This window comes from Budorcas taxicolor, chromosome 15 (assembly GCF_023091745.1).
Source record: "Budorcas taxicolor isolate Tak-1 chromosome 15, Takin1.1, whole genome shotgun sequence".
NCBI classification, from domain to species: domain Eukaryota; kingdom Metazoa; phylum Chordata; class Mammalia; order Artiodactyla; family Bovidae; genus Budorcas; species Budorcas taxicolor.
Genome location: NC_068924.1, coordinates 28942866 through 28962546, shown reverse-complemented (window position 1 = coordinate 28962546; position 19681 = coordinate 28942866). Strand labels below are relative to the sequence as shown.

The 19681-nt window shown below is 61.2% G+C and overlaps 1 protein-coding gene across 4 annotated transcripts in view; it reads left to right on the top strand.

Annotated features, from left to right (window-relative positions):
- Positions 1-18101, top strand: part of BCL9L (BCL9 like) — a 28016-nt gene extending 9915 nt beyond the window's left edge. For 2 of the 4 annotated variants that reach the window (XM_052652589.1, XM_052652588.1), the window contains 8 exons: positions 5172-5273; positions 6534-6919; positions 7635-7754; positions 10777-10987; positions 11143-11227; positions 11328-13611; positions 14064-14345; positions 14779-18101. In XM_052652589.1, the coding sequence (XP_052508549.1) occupies positions 5248-5273; positions 6534-6919; positions 7635-7754; positions 10777-10987; positions 11143-11227; positions 11328-13611; positions 14064-14345; positions 14779-15872 (4488 nt within the window). In that variant the 5' untranslated portion in view covers positions 5172-5247 and the 3' untranslated portion in view covers positions 15873-18101. The remainder of the gene's footprint in view (positions 1-5171; positions 5274-6533; positions 6920-7634; positions 7755-10776; positions 10988-11142; positions 11228-11327; positions 13612-14063; positions 14346-14778) is intronic. The other 2 variants (XM_052652591.1, XM_052652590.1) reach the window with 1 other exon arrangement.
- Positions 18102-19681: the final 1580 nt, after the last annotated feature.

Sequence of the window (19681 nt, the reverse complement as noted above, 5' to 3'; positions counted from 1 at the left end):
AGAATACTGGAGTGGGTAATCATTCCCTTCTGTAGGGGATCATCCTAACCCAAGGATCGAGCCCAGGTCTCCTGAGTTGCAGGCAGATCCTTTATCGACTGAGCTATCAAGAGCAAATCTCTCGACAGTGCCCATCTTTACCAAATGCCCATGGATTTGGGCGCCATGTAGGGGGCAAATAAGGGGGCATCATGGCCCAAGGTGGTTTGTTGAGGGCTATGTCACAGGCATTTTGTTGGCTAGTTTCGCTATTAGCATCTCATTTGATATATTGATCCTCATTTTGCAGATGAGGAAACTGAGACTCTAAGGGCTGAAGGGACGGATAAAGTCCTGTCATTCAGAGGGGGTGGGATGTGATTGGCAACCTTGTCAGCCTGACTGCAAACCCACCGCTCATTCCACCGCATCACTCATACTGCCCGCCGCATCACTCATACTGCCCGCCGTGTCCTGGCCCCAGAGGGCCGCTAGGCTGCCAGGGCTGGGCCTCCTCGGGGAGCAGGTCTGAAATGAGCGCAGGAACTGAGGCCTGGGGGCGGGGGACCCTGCCTGTCACCACTCTCACAATCCCCTAAGCCCTTCTGCCCTGAGGGTGCCAGGACTGACACCAGAAACCCCATTTGGCCTTCCTGTCTTCCCTGCAGGAGGATCACAGGCACACATCCTGTCTCGTCAGCCCCCACCCCCACCCTGTCCTGGCCCACATGCCCCTGCTTCCTGTAGGGTCATGGCAGTCTGGATGGCAACGTGGGCAGAGCTGGAGGGCTCTCCAGGTGCTGCTGGTGCCTGGAGTCTGGGCCTGGCCGGCGAGGTGAGGGCTGGGAGGATGTCTCTGTCGCTGGCAGCACCTGGGGGAGAGAGCCAGTGGGCAGGCGGGCTCTGGGTGAGGTCCCGCCCCTGGTGCGCTGCCTGTGCCAGCAGTCTGCCCGCACTCCGCAGCTCCCACAATGGCCCCATTGTTCCCAGCCGCCAGGCAGTTTGGAGGAGGTTCCTGGGCCACCCCTAATCCCCCCCAAAAAAAGGGTCCGATTAACCCCTTGGAGGATAGAGGCCAGGTGAGGTTCCCCAGGGAGCTATCCTGTCCATTCCTCTCTTCTGGGGATCCAGGCTGGGATGCCACCTCCTACCACGTGTCCGCAGCAACAGGGCACCTGGAGAGCCCGGGGTCCCCCACAGGGGAGGGAGTAGCCCCTAGACCCTCTCCCACCCCCACGGTGGTGCAGGTGCCAGGGGGCAGGAAGTGCCAGAGGGGTGGCAGGCGGAGACCAGATATATTTGGGCCGGTGGGGCTAATTCCAGCCACCACCTCCTGCCCTACTGGCTCCTGAGCGCCTTTCCTTCCTGTGAAACCAGAGCTGGGTTGGGCCTAGCTCAGGATTTCGGTGGATTTAAAGAGGCAGCACCCTCCCTGGCAGCCCGGCTTCCTCTCCCCCTCCCCAGGTGGGGTCCGGGGCTGAGAGAAGGCTGGAGAGCCTCTGCCCTTCCCTTGCCCCGGGCTAACCCCTGGCCCTTGCCCCCGCTGGGGTACCAGGCTTTTGGCACCCCTTTCTCCCAGAGCTTTGAGCGGGTGGGGTGGGCGGGGGTGGGCTGTGGTTTCCTGTGTTGGCTGTTTGTGCCTGGCCCAGAGTGCCCGCCGCCTGCCTGGGCTTCCTGCCCTGTCTTGTTTCCTTGTGCCCCCCACCTCCTCCCCCGCCTCCCCCCTGGGGGGAGGGAGCAGCCAGGGATTGGGCAGTAGCCTTTGGGGGCACCCCACTGCCAGGCTATGACTGCTTATTGAGGCCTGGCCACAGGGGCCCTGGCTACGGGAGCCAAGTGAGGCGACCTCCAGCTTGTCTAAGCAATGCTGCTTAGCCTGGTGGTCCCCACAAAGGCAGAATCCACCGCTCACCCGGAAGCACCCTTCAAAGACCCCAGACTGGAGGGTCTGGGGCCAGGAATTTCCACGTCCCAGCAGGGCTGGGGTTGCCAGACATCACCCTGGGGCTGCAGGTGGGGTGGGGCTGGAAACTCCCAGACAAAAATGGTTGATTTGCATGGTCTCCTTTGGCAGGAGGTGGGGGGAAGTGGGGAGAGTTGCTAGGAACCAGGGTGAGGGGAAGGCCCCCCAACCCTGGAAGTCCCCACACAGAGGGTCCCCAGCAACACCTTGGTTCTTGAGCAGATTTCCTGCTGGGCGAGGAATCCTTGACCTCCCCACCCCGCTGAGTCACCATCTCAGGAAGAGGAAGTGACCTGGGTGATAGAGGAGAGCTTCTAGGGACCCTGGAGAAAGGGGACTCAGGACCTCGTTGTCTTGGGGGCTGCCTCTCCCTAGGTCAGTAGCCGAGGATCCCACCCCTAATACTCCCAGCAGGTCTCTGTTCTTTCAGCCACACAGGGTTCCTAGCTGCCCATTTCCTCTCTAGGGGTGTCTGCCCACTGCCTATGGAAACATGGACCCTCCAAGCAGTGTTCTCAGTGCCCCTTTGCGGTGGTTTTGAGCTGGGCTTTGAGACTGGTGTGCTGGTAGGCAAATCAAGCAGAGGCTCCCAAGCTGGGAGCTGCTAAACAGAGGCAAGTGGCCATGCTGTGTGCTATACCTGTGGCAGTTCTGTGCTGAGCAGGGAGCTGGCCTGTCCCACCTGGAGGCCCTGGGCATCCATCAAAGCCTTCCTGGTCTCCCTCCCCCAGCTGAGGTCAGGTCTACTTTGACCAGTAGGTCACTGCTTCTCCCCTGCTCCCGGCCCTGCCTGACCCTCAGCGTTGCACCAGGAGGGCAAGATCTCAGGCAGGCTTTGTCTCAGCAGCCTCCTGGGCTCCATTTTTATGGGTCTGCTCCTGGCCTTTCACTCAGGTGACTGTCACCTGCTCTGTTTGTGAGCATGTCACTGCTCCCCACCCCACCCCATCCCCTAAGAGGAGTCCAGGTCTGTGTTCGCAGAGCTGCATCCCTTTCACCCGTCTCAGGGGGCTCCTGGCCTGGTGCCAAAAAGCTCCCCTCACTTTGTTTGTTTGTTCCTGCCTCCATCGCCAAGGCTTTCCAGGTCTCTTCCGGGGGACTCTAAGTACATAGAGAAGGAGGGTTTCTGTGATCTGGGGCGGGCTGCTGAGGGGCAAAAGGGGGAGGTGTGAGATGGGAAAGTCCTGACTCATCTGTACTTGACTCAGCTCGTCCTGCTGGGTGGGATCGAGGGGGTGGAGTCCTAGAGGGGAGGGCGACTGGAAGATTCTTCTGGAGAGGAGCCTTGGCCCCACTGGGTACCCTGGACAGGATGAATTTCCTAACAGCCCCTTCCCAAGTTACTAAATGCCCCAGTATTTGAAGCTGTAAACAGAGGAAAGTGGGTAGCCTTTGCCCTGCTGGAAGCCCGTCTGTCTGATGCAGGCACAGACAAGGCGTCATGACTGGAGGGGAGGACACTGCGGTGTAGGGGAAACGCCGGCGGAACAGGGTCTTGGTAGGCCCCTGTAATGGTCTTGCGACCCAGGGGCCTCTGACTTCTTTCTCCCAGATCTCAGTTTCCTCATTGTGAAATGGGGATAGAAATACTGCCGTGGCAGGTGGTTGGTAGTTTTGAGGATCAGCGAGGTGGGGAAAGGGGAAGCCTGGGACACAAGTCAGTCATGAGCCTGCCCCTAAGCCCAGGTGCCCTCCGGCTCTCCCCACCTCACCTCTCCCCCGACGTGATGCAAGCCTGGGGACTGGCCGCCGGCTGCTGTTCAGCCAGGCCTGGAACCTGAGGAATCTTCCGCTGAGAAGGCCAATGTGCCCTGGGGTTAAGTTAGGGTGAGACTCCCACAGGGTCCCTGGTGTGGCCCCCTCGCCACCCCCCAGGTCCCAGCCCGGCCTGCAGCAGCCCGCCAGGGAATGTGCCCCGGTGTCTGGCGGGGCCTGTCACCGGGACGGAGCTCCAGGCCCAAAGCTCCTCCCCTCCCCCACCCCTTCCTGGGATCTGCGGGAGGGGCGGGGGGACAGGACCGGGGGCAGTCGGGTGAGGCTTCCGTGTTTGTGTACGTCTGCTGGTTGGTGTATCTCTGGCCCCGTGTGTGTTTCTTTGTCACTACCGGGCTCAGCTTTCTATGGCTCCCTTGTTGTCGGGCCTCAGTCTTTTCATCTGCTCAATGAGTCGACGCGCCCCCTCTCTGCCTTCTGGCCGCCTCTGGAAACGTGCGCCCCCGGTTATTTCTGCGCTCCTGCTTCGGCCAGCGCCTTCCTAGCGGTCCCGCACACCTCCGCGGGCCGGCGTTTGAGCGCGCCTCTAGTTTCCTGGGCTCCGTGCGTGTCTTTGTCTCCCCGTCCACGTGTGAGCTGCGAGTGTGTGTGTGTGAGAGTCCAGAGTTCGGGTGCTGGTGGGTCCCCGGGGCTCCTGCCTGGCGGCGCCCGGTGCAGACCTGCACCTCGGCCCCGCCGCGGCGCGCGCCCGGCCCCTCGCCGCACTTGGCCGTGGGTCTGTCGGGGCGGCGCGTGTGGGGCCGGGAGAGGCACGCTGCAGCCCTGCCCGTGGCCCGCTCCCCAGCTCGCTGGCTCTGTCGCTCGCTCGCTCTGCCTCTGCGCTCGGGCTCTGCCGGAGGGGGCGGGGTGGGGTGCCGGGACGGGGGGAGGGGAGGCTCCTGCATTCTTGCGGTCGGGGAGGAATCTGAGCCAGCGTTACTGGTCTCCAGAAGAGCCCAGCTGCAGCCCCGAGGCCCCGCCAGGCCTCTCGCTGCCCGCCCGGGCCTGCTGGGATGGGCACAGGCTAGGCCTCGAGCTGGAGGCGGGGCATCGCCCCCACCTCCAGCCCCCTTCCCGCCCCGGCACCCGGGGGCAGGGCGCAGCGCTGGGGCGGGGCACCAGGGGTTCCCCCGCCCCCCTCCCCCGGGTGAGGGGCGTGCCGGGGGGGCGGGAGTCCCCCCCGCCCCCGGGGGCCTGACAGACCTCTCAGCCGCCCCACGCGGGCACCTTGGCAACCCATCTTTTTAGTGAGTTCTGCCCCTGCGGCCCCGGGGGCCTTGCTAGAGACTGCAAGCTCCCTGAGGGTAAGGTGCGGGAGGGATGGATTCAGACCCCGACCTGGAATCCTTCCCGGCCGTTCCCACCCTACCCTGTCCAGTACCCTAGTCCCAGGGCTGCTGGGTCCTCCCGTCTCCCCTCCCCTCCTCGCACCCCCTCCCCAAGTCACAAGTTTTCTCTTTGGGGCTTGTTGCTGCAGTCCCTGCTCCAGTACCGAGTACCTGGCTGGGCCCTGGGCACGCACAGGGGCCGTAGCCCCACTGTGTGTGGGAGCCATGAGGATCCTGGCTAACAAGACAAGGTGTGTGGGTGTCGTGGAGGGCGGGACGTGTGTGTGGAGTGAGGGGAAGGGATGGGCCCAGTGCTGATGGGGCTGAACCGTGCAGGCTTGGAGAGCAACCCCCCCCCCCCCCCACAACCCCCGGGTACCTGGCTTCCGGGCCACCGGTGGGCTAAAGGGGGTCAGAATCGGAAGGCCTGCCCCCAGGCAGGAGCCCACAGCTTTAGCGCCTGAGCCCAGGGGATAGAAGGGAATGGCAAGCGGCTAAGCCTGCTGTTCTAGTCCCTTCCAGTCCTTTCCTCTTAAAAACGGTTCGAGCAGACCCCCGGCGGCCCCGCTGTCGGGTCCACTGGCGCCCTCTGGCCTCGGTCTAGCTGGGGGTGGGAACTGGAGGGGCGGTGCCTGCCTCCCTCCCCTTCCCCGGGAGAAGCCGGCAGACAGGGCCAGGCGGCAGCAGCAGGACAGCAGAGCTGAAATAAATCTGAGCTGGTGTGGAATGAGGGGGGATAAATATCCTCTCCCGTGATGTGATCTTTCCAGCGGCTATTAATAGGTCTCCGGGGAGGGGGAGGCGGTGGGGGGAGCGGGCTGGAGCTTAAAGGGCCCGCAGCCTAGGCTGCAGGAATCCTTGGCTTCAGTCTTCTCCACGCACCAGTCCCCTCCCCCTTTCCTCTTGCTCCTGCCTGCCGGCCAGACCTGCTGGTGCATCCTCTAAAGGCATTCCCCTCCTGCCCCGGGGAGCTGTCTGGACCAATGGGCCCCGCAATCTGGTGTGCTTTCTCCCACTTCCCCAAGGGGAAATGGGGCTGGGCCAGGAGCAGTGATTCCCAGATCCTGGGTTCCTTCCCTGCTGGTGTTGGTTCACATGGAAGTTGAGGTTGGGGGCCCTAGGAAGGAGTGTGAAGACAGCAAACCCTTGAAGAGAGAATGCTTAAGGGTTGGCCAGGTGGTGCTAGTGGAGGGGGTTGCCATGGAGGCTTGCAGTCTGAAGGATGCTGGGGCTTAGGGGCCGGGTTGGATTCTGCCAACATAAGGCCCGGGTTTTCATCTGGGAACTGGAGGGTGGAGGAGGTTGCCCCATCTTCATTCCCCAAGTGGAGAAGGGCACCAGCCCTTGTTTGAGGAGCCATGGAGGGAGATAAGGGATAGCTGGTGGTCCTAAGATGCCACTCTGCTCCCACCTCCCCAACCATTAGGTGAGGCAGGATGGGGTGATGAAAATCCAGGCCTGCTACACCCCTGGCACTGCGATTAACTTTTCATGTCTCTTCCACCTCCCAGGTTACCCCACCCCAGGAGGAGAGAAGCTCCAGGGAGCCCGCCGCTGTCCCCCCGCGGCCACTGCCCCCCTGCCCCAGCCAAGCCAATGCACCCAGAAAATAAGTTGACCAATCATGGCAAGACAGGGAATGGCGGGGCCCAATCTCAGCACCAGAATGTGAACCAAGGACCCACCTGCAACCTGGGCTCGAAGGGCGTGGGGGCGGGGAACCATGGGGCCAAGGCCAACCAGATCTCACCTAGCAACTCAAGTCTGAAGAACCCCCAGGCAGGGGTACCCCCTTTCAGCTCGCTCAAGGGCAAGGTGAAGAGGGAGCGGAGCGTGTCTGTGGACTCTGGAGATCAGCGAGAGGCTGGGACCCCATCCCTGGATTCAGAGGCCAAAGGTACCCCATTTCCTGATCCCTAAGACCCCAGCATCGTCCACCGTCTTAGACACACAGGGGCTGGGAGAGCATCTTTCTGCAGCCCTGGCCTAATCCTCACTTGCCATTCCATTCCTCTCCAGCATTTATGCAGGGGCAGCCTCTTTCTCTACCCGCCCTCCACCCCCATTATGCCCACCCATCTGCCCATTCTCAGGACTGGGTGGAGATGTCTCATCCTTAGGGCCACACAGGGTGATGGGGCCTCCCGTCGGTCAGTGTCGGTCAGCCTAAGGCCTCTCCTGCTTTCCCACCAGAGCCCCCAGAGGAGGAACGGGAGGTGCTCCGGGGTGAGGTGCAGACCCACACACCTCCCAGGAACCTCTTGGTGTTCCAGCTGGTGGGAGCAGGCACTGGGGCCTGGAAGAGTAGCTGCCTGTCTCCCCTCCCACCCCCCAGCCCTAATTAGAACCAGTTGTGGTTGAGGATTACTTTGGGCTTGGTGCTGGGTGGGGGAGGGGAGACAGGCAGCAGGGCTCTAGAGAGAAATCAGAAACAAATGGTGTTGTGGTGGGGGCCAAGGGCTGGCAAAGTGCCCACTGTGGCCTGGGCAGTGCCCCCTGGGCACTGGGCACTGGGGCATCTAGAGGAATGGGCTTGGGGAGGCCCCAGGTGTGGGAGGATGGGCCCTCCTGGGTACTCACTCACTCTGACCCCTGCCTGCCTGCCTGGGCAGAGGTGGCACCCCGGAGTAAGCGGCGCTGTGTGCTGGAGCGGAAGCAGCCATACAGCGGGGACGAATGGTGCTCAGGCCCGGACAGCGAGGAGGACGACAAGCCCCTTGGGGCCGCCCACAGTGAGTGCCCATGCTGCCAGGATGCTGTGGCCCATGGTGTCCCCAGGGAACAGTTGCCCTGAGGGAGCCTCCTCTCTTCACCTAGGGCTTTCGAGGACCCAGGCTGGGCCAAAAGGAGCAAGGGATCAGGAGCCCGGGCTCCTCTCCCATCTGCCATCTCCCATCTCTGACTCAGTCCCTTCCGGCACTGACAGCTCAATCCCTGCCTTCCAGGTGTTCAGTAGCCCCCTGTCCTTAGGGACCTGGGTGGGGTAGGTAGAACCTTAGGTGGCTTCTCCGGCCATACTGGGAGGCCTCCTCTCCTTAATTCCTGTCCTCTGCTGCCACCTACTGGTCAGTAGAGGGAGGGCAGTGAGGGTTCAGCATCCCTGGGAGCTGGACAGCTGGCTGGACCCTGCAAGACTGCTAAAGAAGCCTGGGTGTGAGCTGACATTGACTGTGTCTCTGGCACCCTTCCCTAACCTCTAATTGACGTCTGGAGCGCATCACCAAGATGAGGAGTGAGTGTGGGTGGGCGCCCACCTCTCTCATTCTTGCACGGATCAGCGTATACTTTGGCCTTGCACAAGTGATGGGGGAGAACCAGACATACTCCTGCCCTTGGGAAGCCTGTATGTGTTGATCTCATGCTTTTCCTCCAAGCTTGCAGCTATGTGTGGGGAGAAACAACTCAGTGCCTTATGAAACTAGTCAGAGAATGTTACACTGTGAACTTTTCCAAGGCTGGGACTGTAGAAAGGAAGAAGAGAAATTATGGGGGACACTTTGCTACTTTGTTTTATTTAATTATGATAACAGTGCTGTAAGGTAGGTGTTATTAGGAAGCAAAAGAGGAGACAGACTCAGCAGATGTTTTTAGAAGGAGCAGATCATGTCTATGGAGATGGTGTTTGGGATCAGACATAGCCTGTGCAGCTGGCCGGCACTTTAAACATCACCTGGTCCCAGCATCCCCGACCCCCAAGGGGACTGACTGGTGGTTCACAAACCCTGGCCAAAGCCTTCAGTGGTAGATGGGGGTAGACACTGCTTCCCAGGACAGACCCTCCTCAGTTCACTTTTACAACAACTAGACTGTACCATCGTAGAAACATGAAGACGCAGGGAAATCAAAGAAGTTGCTAATATCCCATACCGAGTACCAAGGCAATCAGTTACTGTTTTAGCTATACTGACATTAGATTCTTGAAGAGTTCTTAATGGTAGGGCAGTATAATGTAGAAGTTAAGAGCACAGACTCTGCAATCAGACCCCCCTTGGTTTATATCCTGGATCTTCTACTTATCATTTGTATAAGTCTGGGAAAGGGCTTCAGTTTCCTCATCTATAAAAATTATATTTCCCTCCTAGGGTTGTTATGAGGAGTCAGTGAGCTGATACATGCAACACACTTAAAACAGTGTTAGCTCTTTTATTGTTATCATTGTATTAGAAGTTTTCATGTTGAAATAAAGCCCAGGGGCTTCCCTGCTGGTCCAGTGATTGCCAGTGGTTAGGACTCTGCACTTCCACCGCAGGAGGCCCAGGTTTGATCCCTGGTCGGGGAGCTAAGATCCCACATGCTATGTGGCGCAGGCAGAAAAACAAAGAAAAAATAAAACAGAGCCTGCCTCTCTCTCTGTAGCTTTTCCCCAGGAGGCCTAGTTCTGTGTGTTGAATATGCACCGTCCTCTTCTCCAGGGCAGTCCTCACACATTGAGGTTGGCTCTCAAGTCCCCCACCCCCTAAACTTTTGGCTCTATGTAAAATTGGAGGGACAGGGTCCAGATCAGGGCCGTTATGAGGTAGGAGAGTCACAGCAGATTTCTGCAAGGAGAGGAGCCTGCCCCTAAGCTGTGGGAAAGTGGTTACTTCCCCAGTTCAAGGGAGTCCTCTTGGAATAGTAAGTCCTGGCGCTGTCTGCAGGCCACACGTTGACTGGTGGCAAAGGGCCCACCCACTCACTAGACCCAGTAATGACCAATTGAAGTGAAAGTCTCTCAGTTGTGTCTGACTCTTTGTGACCCCATGGACTATACAGTCCATGGAATTCTCCAGGCCAGAATACTGGAGTGGGTAGCCTTTCCCTTCTCCAGGGGAACTTCCCAACCCAGGGATTAAACCCAAGTCTCCCACATTGCAGGCAGATGCTTTACCAGCTGAGCTACAAGGGAAGCAGTAATGACCAAGTGTAGATATCTTTTCTAGGCTAGGACTTACTGTCAAGCTGGTGACCGTGGATGAAAACCTCCGTCAGTGCTGTGGGTGGCCAGTCTACCCTGGGGAATGAATCCAGTGTGCTAGGCATTTGTAACTCCGTTTTCCAGTTTTTTTAGTTTGTGACACAGTTATGAATTTGCTGTAAAAATAGATTTCTTTGACCAGCCCCTCCCCACTCCTGCCGGACTAGAGTTTAGTGTTTCCATTTTACAGATGAAGGAATGACACCTTGAGGAAGTATCTTGTTGATACGGTTGCCGGTCAGTTAGCGGTAAGGCTAGAATGAACGCCATTCAGCTTTTGGACCATCAGTTGTACAAGCTCATTGCCTGCTTCCCTCATCTGGCCAGTGTGCGTGCACACATACACACAGCCGCTGCACAGCCCACAGTGAGGGGCCGGAGCCGGGCCAAGCGCAGGGCTCTGTGCTGACTGCCTGTCACCTTGGGGGAGTAGTGCCACCCTTCCGAGGCTGTTTCCTCCTCTCTCAAGTGGAGTGCACCGACTCCTTCCTCCCAGGGTGTGACGATGGTAAGGTAGAGTCACTTCCAGAGGCGTAGTCGGGGTGCCAGGCACATGGGGGCCTGTTGGTTTCCGTCTCCTCTCTACATGGTCCACACAAGTGCCGTCCTTGTCAAAGGCAGGGCTCGGGCAAGTCTCTGGAAGCTAGACTAGAGAAAATGCCAGATTGTGGCACCAGATGACCCTGTGGGCACGAGCCTCTCTATCCCTGGGTGTCCCTGGGATGGGACGGTAGGGCGTGGACTCCCCTCTGGCTCTCCCCTCTAAACCTGGGCCTCTTTCCCTTTCCTCTCTTGTGCAGATTGTAATGTAGCCGACCCAGCCATGGCGGCCCCACAGCTGGGTCCCGGCCAAGCCCCCCAACTGCCCCTCAGTGAAAGCAGCGCACCAGGCCCTCCGCATGGGCCCCCGGCCGGCCTCCGGCCTGACGCCCCCGGGGGCGGAGGCGGGGGTGTCCCGGGAAAGCCACCCTCCCAGTTTGTGTATGTCTTCACCACCCACCTGGCCAACACGTAAGTGCCCCCTGCCATCGTTTGCCCAGCACCCCTCAGCCTGGGGTCCTGACTGCCTGCAGGGGGCCAGGGCTGGCTGGGGGTGGGATGCGTGAGGTGGAGGGCTCCCTCCTGCCCGTCGCTCTGAGCTGGTTGTGCCCGACCCTCCTGTGCAGGGCTGCGGAGGCTGTGCTACAGGGCCGAGCCGACTCCATCCTCACCTACCACCAGCAGAACGTGCCGCGGGCCAAGCTGGACCAGGTGAGTATGCCGCTTGGTCCGGGCACAGGGCTCCATGAGCAGTGGACCGGCCACTGCATCCGTTGGCCCATCTCATGGGTCTGTCTTCGTCCTCTTGCAGGCCCCCAAAGTGCCGCCCACCCCAGAACCGCTACCCCTGAGCACGCCGTCAGCAGGCACCCCTCAGTCCCAGCCTCCTCCTCTGCCGCCACCGCCACCCCCAGCTCCGGGCAGCGCCCCTCCTGCTCTGCCTTCCGAGGGGCCTCCTGAGGACGCCAGTCAGGACCTGACGCCCAACTCGGTGGGAGCTGCCAGCACGGGCGGCGGAACTGGGGGGACCCACCCCAATACCCCTACAGCTTCCACCGCCAACAACCCGCTGCCTCCTGGAGGAGACCCCAGCAGCGCCCCCGGCCCCGCCCTGCTCGGGGAGGCCCCCACCGGAAATGGGCAGCGGAGCCTGGTGGGCTCAGAGGGCCTGTCCAAGGAGCAGCTGGAGCACCGGGAGCGCTCCCTCCAGACGCTTCGAGACATTGAGCGGCTGCTGCTCCGCAGCGGGGAGACTGAGCCCTTCCTCAAGGGGCCCCCCGGAGGAGTGGGCGAGGGGGGACCACCAGCACCAGCCCCTCCCGCTCCCCAGCAGCCACCCGCGGCCCCGCCCAGCGGGCTGAAGAAGTACGAGGAGCCCCTGCAGTCCATGATTTCGCAGACGCAGAGCCTCGGGGGCCCCCCACTGGAGCATGACGTGCCGGGGCACCCCCCGGGGGGGGACGTAGGGCAGGTGAACGTGATGATGCAGAGGCTGGGCCAGGACAGCCTGACCCCCGAGCAGGTGGCCTGGCGCAAGCTGCAGGAAGAGTACTACGAGGAGAAACGGAGGAAGGAGGAGCAGATTGGGCTGCACGGGGGCCGCTCGCTGCAGGACATGATGGGCATGGGGGGCATGATGGTGAGGGGGCCGCCGCCCCCCTACCACAGCAAGCCAGGGGATCAGTGGCCCCCTGGGATGGGCGCCCAGCTGCGGGGGCCCATGGACGTCCAAGATCCCATGCAGGTCCGGGCCGGACCCCCCTTCCCCGGCCCCCGTTTCCCAGGCAACCAGATGCAGCGGGTGCCAGGGTTTGGGGGCATGCAGGGTATGCCCATGGAGGTACCCATGAATGCCATGCAGAGGCCTGTGAGGCCAGGCATGGGCTGGACCGAAGACTTGCCCCCTATGGGGGGGCCTGGCAATTTTGCCCAGAATGCTGTGCCCTACCCAGGTGGGCAGGGTGAAGCGGAGCGATTTATGACCCCTCGGGTTCGTGAGGAGCTGCTGCGGCACCAGCTGCTGGAGAAGCGGTCGATGGGCATGCAGCGGCCCCTGGGCATGGCCGGCAGCGGCATGGGGCAGGGCATGGAGGTGGAGCGGATGATGCAGGCACACCGGCAGATGGATCCAGCCATGTTCCCTGGGCAAATGGCTGGCGGCGAGGGCCTGGCGGGCACTCCCATGGGCATGGAGTTTGCCGGAGGTCGGGGCCTCCTGAGCCCCCCCATGGGGCAGTCTGGGCTAAGGGAGGTGGACCCGCCCATGGGGCCTGGCAACCTCAACATGAACATGAACGTGAACATGAACATGAACATGAACCTGAACGTGCAGATGACCCCGCAGCAGCAGATGCTGATGTCGCAGAAGATGCGGGGCCCTGGGGACATGATGGGGCCGCAGGGCCTCAGTCCCGAGGAGATGGCCCGGGTGCGGGCCCAGAACAGTGGTGGAATGATGGGAGGCCCGCAGAAGATGCTTATGCCCTCGCAGTTTCCTAGCCAAGGCCAGCAGGGATTCTCTGGGGGCCAGGGACCCTACCAAGCCATGCCCCAGGACGTGGGCAACACTCAAGACATGTTCAGCCCTGACCAGAGCTCAATGCCCATAGGAAACGTGGGTACCACCCGGCTTAGTCATATGCCCCTGCCTCCTGCGTCCAATCCTCCAGGCTCTGTGCATTCAGCCCCGAACCGGGGGCTGGGCAGACGGCCTTCAGACCTCACCATCAGTATTAATCAGATGGGCTCGCCGGGCATGGGGCACCTGAAGTCGCCCACCCTCAGCCAGGTACACTCACCCATGGTCACCTCGCCCTCCGCCAACCTCAAGTCACCCCAGACTCCCTCACAGATGGTGCCCTTGCCTTCGGCCAACCCGCCAGGACCTCTCAAGTCACCCCAGGTCCTCAGCTCTTCCCTCAGCGTCCGTTCGCCCACCGGCTCGCCCAGCAGGCTCAAGTCTCCCTCCATGGCGGTGCCTTCTCCAGGCTGGGTCGCCTCACCCAAGACAGCCATGCCCAGCCCCGGAGGCCCCCAGAACAAGCAGCCGCCTCTGAACATGAGCTCTTCCACCACCCTGGGCAACATGGAACAGGGTGAGTCAATGGGGCCGGGCAGGTGGGCCTTGGACTCGCCTCCCGGGTGGGTGTGTTCTTGCCTGGCTGGGGTGTGTGTATGTGTGTGTGTGTATGTGAGTTAAGGGGTCTGTGCCGGGGCCCAGAGGCGGGACGGCTCTGCTGGAGGAGCAGCCACTGGCCCCCATGTGTGAGCTTCCATGGGGGCCATGTTCATTGAGCAGGGATTTCGAGGGGGGTTTGTCATACTTAGGATTTCCTTTCTGTTCAGGGCCCTGAGGCTACGGGAACTGCCTGGAGATGGGTGGGCTGTAGTGATCATGGGGGAACCTGAATTGACGGGCCATCTGTGCCTGGGAGTCAGGTGGAGGTCTGGGAGCTGACCTCTTCCTAAATCCCCAGTGCGAGCAGCCAAATTCACCCCGGCCTCCCCAGTCACCCCCGCCGCTCTCTCTGTCTCCCCGCTTCTGTAGGTGCCCTCCCGCCCAGCGGCCCCCGGAGCAGCTCCTCAGCGCCTCCTGCCAACCCTCCCAGCACCCTCGTGAACCCCAGCCTGCCGTTCACTTCCTCCCCAGACCCCACGCCCTCCCAGAACCCCCTGTCTCTGATGATGTCCCAGATGTCCAAGTACGCCATGCCCAGCTCCACCCCACTCTACCACAATGCCATCAAGACCATCGCCACCTCAGATGACGAGCTGCTGCCCGACCGGCCCCTGCTGCCCCCGCCGGCACCGCCACAGGGCTCTGGGCCAGGTGCGAGGACAGGGAGGGGGTCCCCGGGAGAAGAGCCCACATGGGCTCTGGGAGGACGAACAGTGGCCGTGGCCAGCGACTGCCCCTGCGGTCACGCTGGCTTTTTTGTGCTTCCAAGGGGCCCTGGGTGTCGGGGGTTGTGATGTCCTGGGACACAGTTCCCACTGGTCATTCAATGAAACCAAGCCCAGCTCACTGGAGTGGTCTTTCCAACATCTACTGATGTGTCCCTGGGTAACGGGGCCAGAGCTTGGGTCTCTCGGCTTCTCACCTAAATGCCTCGAGTCCCGGCCCTCGCAGCTAGGGCAGGCCAGTGGTGCAAGCCGTCACCCCTGGCACCAGCCTGGCTGGGGCATGGAGAAAGGACTGAGTTCTGCAACCTGCCCCAGCTGGGTGCACACGGTTCCTGAGCCCCATTTCTCTTTCCCCGCAGGGATCAGCAATAACCAGCCCAACCAGATGCACCTGAACTCAGCTGCTGCCCAGAGCCCCATGGGCATGAACCTGCCAGGCCAGCAGCCCCTGTCCCATGAGCCCCCAGCTGCCATGCTGCCCTCCCCCACCCCTCTGGGCTCCAACATTCCGCTGCACCCCAATGCACAGGGGACAGGAGGGCCCCCTCAGAACTCGATGATGATGGCTCCAGGGGGCCCAGACTCCCTGAGTGCCCCTTGCGGCCCAGTGCCCAGCTCCTCCCAGATGATGCCCTTCCCCCCTCGGCTGCAGCAGCCCCACGGTGCCATGGCCCCCAGTGGGGGCGGGGGCGGGGGCCCTGGCCTGCAGCAGCACTACCCCTCAGGCATGGCCCTGCCGCCAGAGGACCTGCCCAGCCAGCCGCCAGGCCCCATGCCCCCCCAGCAGCACCTGATGGGCAAAAGCATGGCTGGCCGCATGGGCGACGCGTACCCCCCGGGCGTGCTCCCCGGGGTGGCATCAGTGCTGAATGACCCCGAGCTGAGCGAGGTGATCCGGCCCACCCCAACGGGGATCCCCGAGTTCGACTTGTCCAGGATCATCCCCTCGGAGAAGCCAAGCAGCACCCTCCAGTACTTCCCCAAGAGCGAGAGCCACCCCCCCAAGGCCCAGCCCCCCAATCTGCATCTCATGAACCTGCAGAACATGATGGCGGAGCAGACCCCCTCCCGGCCCCCCAACCTCCCGGGCCAGCAGGGCGTCCAGCGGGGGCTCAACATGTCCATGTGCCACCCCGGACAGATGTCCTTGCTGGGCAGGACAGGCGTGCCCCCGCAGCAGGGCATGGTGCCCCACGGCCTGCACCAGGGGGTCATGTCCCCCCCGCAGGGCCTCATGACCCAGCAGAATTTCATGCTGATGAAGCAGCGGGGCGTTGGGGGTGAGGTCTATAGCCAGCCCCCCCACATGCTCTCCCCGCAGGGCTCCCTCCTGGGCCCCCCGCCCCAGCAGAACCTCATGGTGTCCCACCCCCTGCGGCAGCGAAGTGTGTCTCTGGACAACCAGATGGGCTACCTCCCGGCCCCGGGTGGCATGGCCAACCTGCCCTTCTAGCGGGCCCAGCAAGGGGCTGGAGCTGGGGCCATGTTGCAGATATGATAACCTTAAAAAAAGTTTCTTTCCCTCCAGTGTTGGGATGGCCTGGGTCAAGGGGTGGGGTGGAGGGGCTTGTGTGGGGAGCGGCATTTGTGGAAACCAGATGTGCTGGCAGCTTAGGGAGAAGTGGCAGAGTGGGGTGGGGGGATCAGGGATGGGTTTGGTTCCATTTTGGCCGCCAGGACCGTCGCTCCCCTTCTCCCGAGTCCTATGGAGCCTCTCCTGTTTCTCTGCACCCACCCTCTTCAGCTTTGCTGTCCGAGTCCTGTGTCCCTGTATCCCTGTATCGAATCCTTGGCTGGATTGGAAGGAGAGAAGTCTCCCCGTCCTCTGTCTCCCCGTCCCACTGCTCTCTCCTCTTGGAGTTTCACTTTCCTCCTCTTGGTTTCTCTGCCCACCTCCACCCCGGTTTTTTCCTTCTGTCTTCTCCTGCCTCAGTTCCTCTCCCTGCTGTGGCTGACCCCCTCTCCCACCCCAACCTGCAGGCGGCTGGCCAGGTGGGCAGGCGCCAGCTGTAGCTGTAAATAGAGCGCTGCGCTTTTGTGCCGGTTTGTGCGTGTGCTGTATTTCTGTGTTTGATAGAAGTCACTCAGAAAAAAAAAAAAAAAGGATAAAAGAAACCCTCCCCACGCCCCCCACCCCCACCCGTTCAAATGATTGCCCCTTCCATTTCCCCTGGACCCAGGGGCAGACAGTCCGACACACCTACCCGCTGCAGGGCAGTGTCTCTGGGTCCAGAAAGGATACCATTCCTGTGCCCTCCTCCAGCGGTGAAATGACATAGCTACTACCCCTACACCTAAACTGAGGTCAGACCACCTTAGGCTCCCACCTGGTGGGCCCCAGCAGGGCTGAGGCCTCCCAGGGCGGCAGCCTGTCTGCTGCTGAGCGATTCAGGAGCGCGCGTGCAAGTGCACGCGTGTCTGCCCCACGCAGGCGACATGGGGGCCCTGGCTTCCCAGCTGTGGATGTCTGGTGTCCCCTGCTGCTACATCTTAAGCCAGAACTTGAAGTCCTTGGTCCCCAGTCTGGGCTGAAGGAAAGAAGGACGAGGCAGAGGCCGAATGGGCGGCCCCCCGGCATGGAGGGGGCCGCGAGGGTCCCCTGCCTGCTGCAGTGGCTCCGGGCCAGGTAGCCCCCAGGGCCCCAGCTCTTTCCCCAGGCTGCCACCTCCTTCCTATCACCAGAGAAGGAAGGAAAAGGGCTAGGCCCAGTCAGTCTGTCTGCCTCCACCTGCTGAGGACAGAATAGAGAAAGTGTTCGGCTCGGAGCAGGGCTGCGTCCTCTCTGTCTCTCTGCCTCCGCGGTTCACTGGCACGGCCCCTCTGCCCAGAGCTCGGGGCTCCCTGCCCACCCAGGCACAGCCACTGCCTTCCAGTCAGCCCCCGGCCCTTTCCCAGAAGAGCTCCCCTCCTCCTCTGGTCAGAGCTGAAGCCATACACGGTTGGGTGTTTTGCGCCCCCCTTGGCCCCAGGAGTAAAACACTTCTCCTTTTCTCACTTCCTTTCCTGCCTTGTGAGGTGGCGGGGCAGTTCCCTGGCTGAGGCCTTCCGTGCCCGCCTCCAGGACCCAGGCCCATTTCTCGGCGAGGGGTCTTCCGCCATGGCCCGTCCCTGGCCTTCCTGACCTGAGGGGGCCTGGGCTCCCATCGGCAGCTGTGATACAAAGGGAATTTGTCCTCACTTCTCCCAGTCTGGTGCTGTCCTCAGTCCCCCGTCGGCCAGGTCAAGCGCTTCCTCCAGGGCTGGCTGTGGACTTCTGCCTCCCCCAGCCCCTCCCGGGGGGGCCAGGGCCTGGGGCTCTGGGTTCAGGGGCCACCTGCCCTCCGCCCCACCAGACGTGTTCCCGCCCTGTGTTCAACCTGGGCCCCGTGCCCTTGAGCCTCCCACCCCTGACCCAAGACTCCCCAAGCCGACTCTTAAGTGTTTCCTGCCCAGAGGAGAGACGGGTCAGACTGAAAAGGGCCTGACGCCCTCCCCCTGCCCCTCTCGTCCCACCTCTGCCACCAGACTAGCTTTCCAAGGTGAACTCCACAGGCCAGCTTCCCTCCATCCGTGGCCACACCCCCAGCCATTTTGTACCATTATATAAATATATATATATAAATATAAATATATAAATACAATATGTGAAGACATCTTCGTTTTTATTTTGAGACAATTTTTAGGCTTGTTCGGGGCTCTCTGTGCTGCCTGTACTGTATTGACCTGTTTTATAGGTGCCTTTTTATTAAAAAGACAAAATTAAACATCTAGTTTCTTGCTTTCTTCTTTCATGTCTGGCTCCTCCACTGCCCAGCTTACTACTGGAGGCTGGGAGGAACAGGGGACCCCAGGGTTCTCCAGTGTTCCACGGTGAAGACAAGAGTCCCCTGGGTCATAGATCTAAAATTCCCTGCAGAGAGGCTTCTTAAGGACCTCCGCTGATGGGCTTGAGTGGGCCTGAGCAACCAACACGTGCCGTCGGCAAGTGCAGGAGTCCCATTCTGGTCAGACCAGAGGCCAGGGTGGCAGGCGAGGGGGCAGGGGCAGGACTGGCACAGAGCAGCTTCCTCCGGTTCCATTTGAGTAGTACCCTCTCCGGGCGGGGCTCAGCTTCCTGGAGCCTGGGGACTTCCTTGCCCAGGCCTGCTTGTCACACTGCCTAGCCCAACGGGGTGCTCCTCGGCTCTCACTGAGGCCCAGAAAGATGGCCCGGCCTGCAGGCAGGGGGCTGGATGAGATGACCCCCAGGGACCCTTTAGATCTGTCTCTCTCAGGAGGTCTCTCTCTCCACTGACTCTTGGCTAAGTGTCCCCCCTGCTGTGGTTGGATTTTTCTCTGCGGCTCCAGGGGTTTCCCTGGCAGTGTAGTTTGCGGGGAGAGGGGTCGGGGGAACGCATCTGTCTCCTTCCCCGTCAGCTCCCAGACCCACCAGGGCCCTGGACCGCACTGGGAGCTCTCTGCCCTGGGCAGAGAAGACAGCTGGCTTTGGTGAATACGTTTGCCTCCTTGGAGCGGAGGAAGGAGAATCTTTCCTTTCCTTGGTGGGGTGCCTCTCATCTGCCCTTACATCTTCTCTAGGATGCTGGCTTGTCCCTGAGGGTGCCTGGAGTCTGCCCTGAGTCGGTAGGCCTCCCAGGGTCCAGTGATGTGGGGCTGGCCAAGCGCCGTTTTCAGCAGAGCCAGGCAGCCACGCAGACTGGGTCGGCCTGAGCTTTCCGCCTGGTCAGAATTCCACAGGGCTGGTGACCTGAAAGAATGTCTGGGCTTCGTAGTCACTGAGACATGTCAAGGCCACACACGCTCTGTTGCCAACTGACCTTTCTTTGGCTTTAACCTCCATCCAACCCCTGGTGCTCAGCTTCTAGTTTCTTTTGGCAGGTGAGGTGGGAGGAGATGTGGGTGGTTCTGGAGGTATGTGGTCCATAAGATGACAGACTGTGTTCTGGAAGGGGAATGACTTTCCCTATCGGCAGGGGCAGAAGTAAAATTTGTTCCTCGAGCACTGGATGGTTTGGATGAGAGAAGGCAAGTGTGGTTCTCTCAGCCTGAGGGCACAGGTATCCTTGGCTCTGCCTTTGGGATGCTGTCCCCTCCCTGGACCCCAGCCTAGATGTGGGGCTGGGAGAAGAGCCGGCAAGGATGTCCTGGAAGGAGGGGTTGGTTCCTCCAGCTGCCCCGTATGAGGATACTGGCCAAGGCAAGCTCTTCGGATCCCAGCTCCTGCAATGCCAGCATCACTGCCTGCCCCAAGGAAAGCTGAAACAAAGGGGAGGGGGCTGGGAC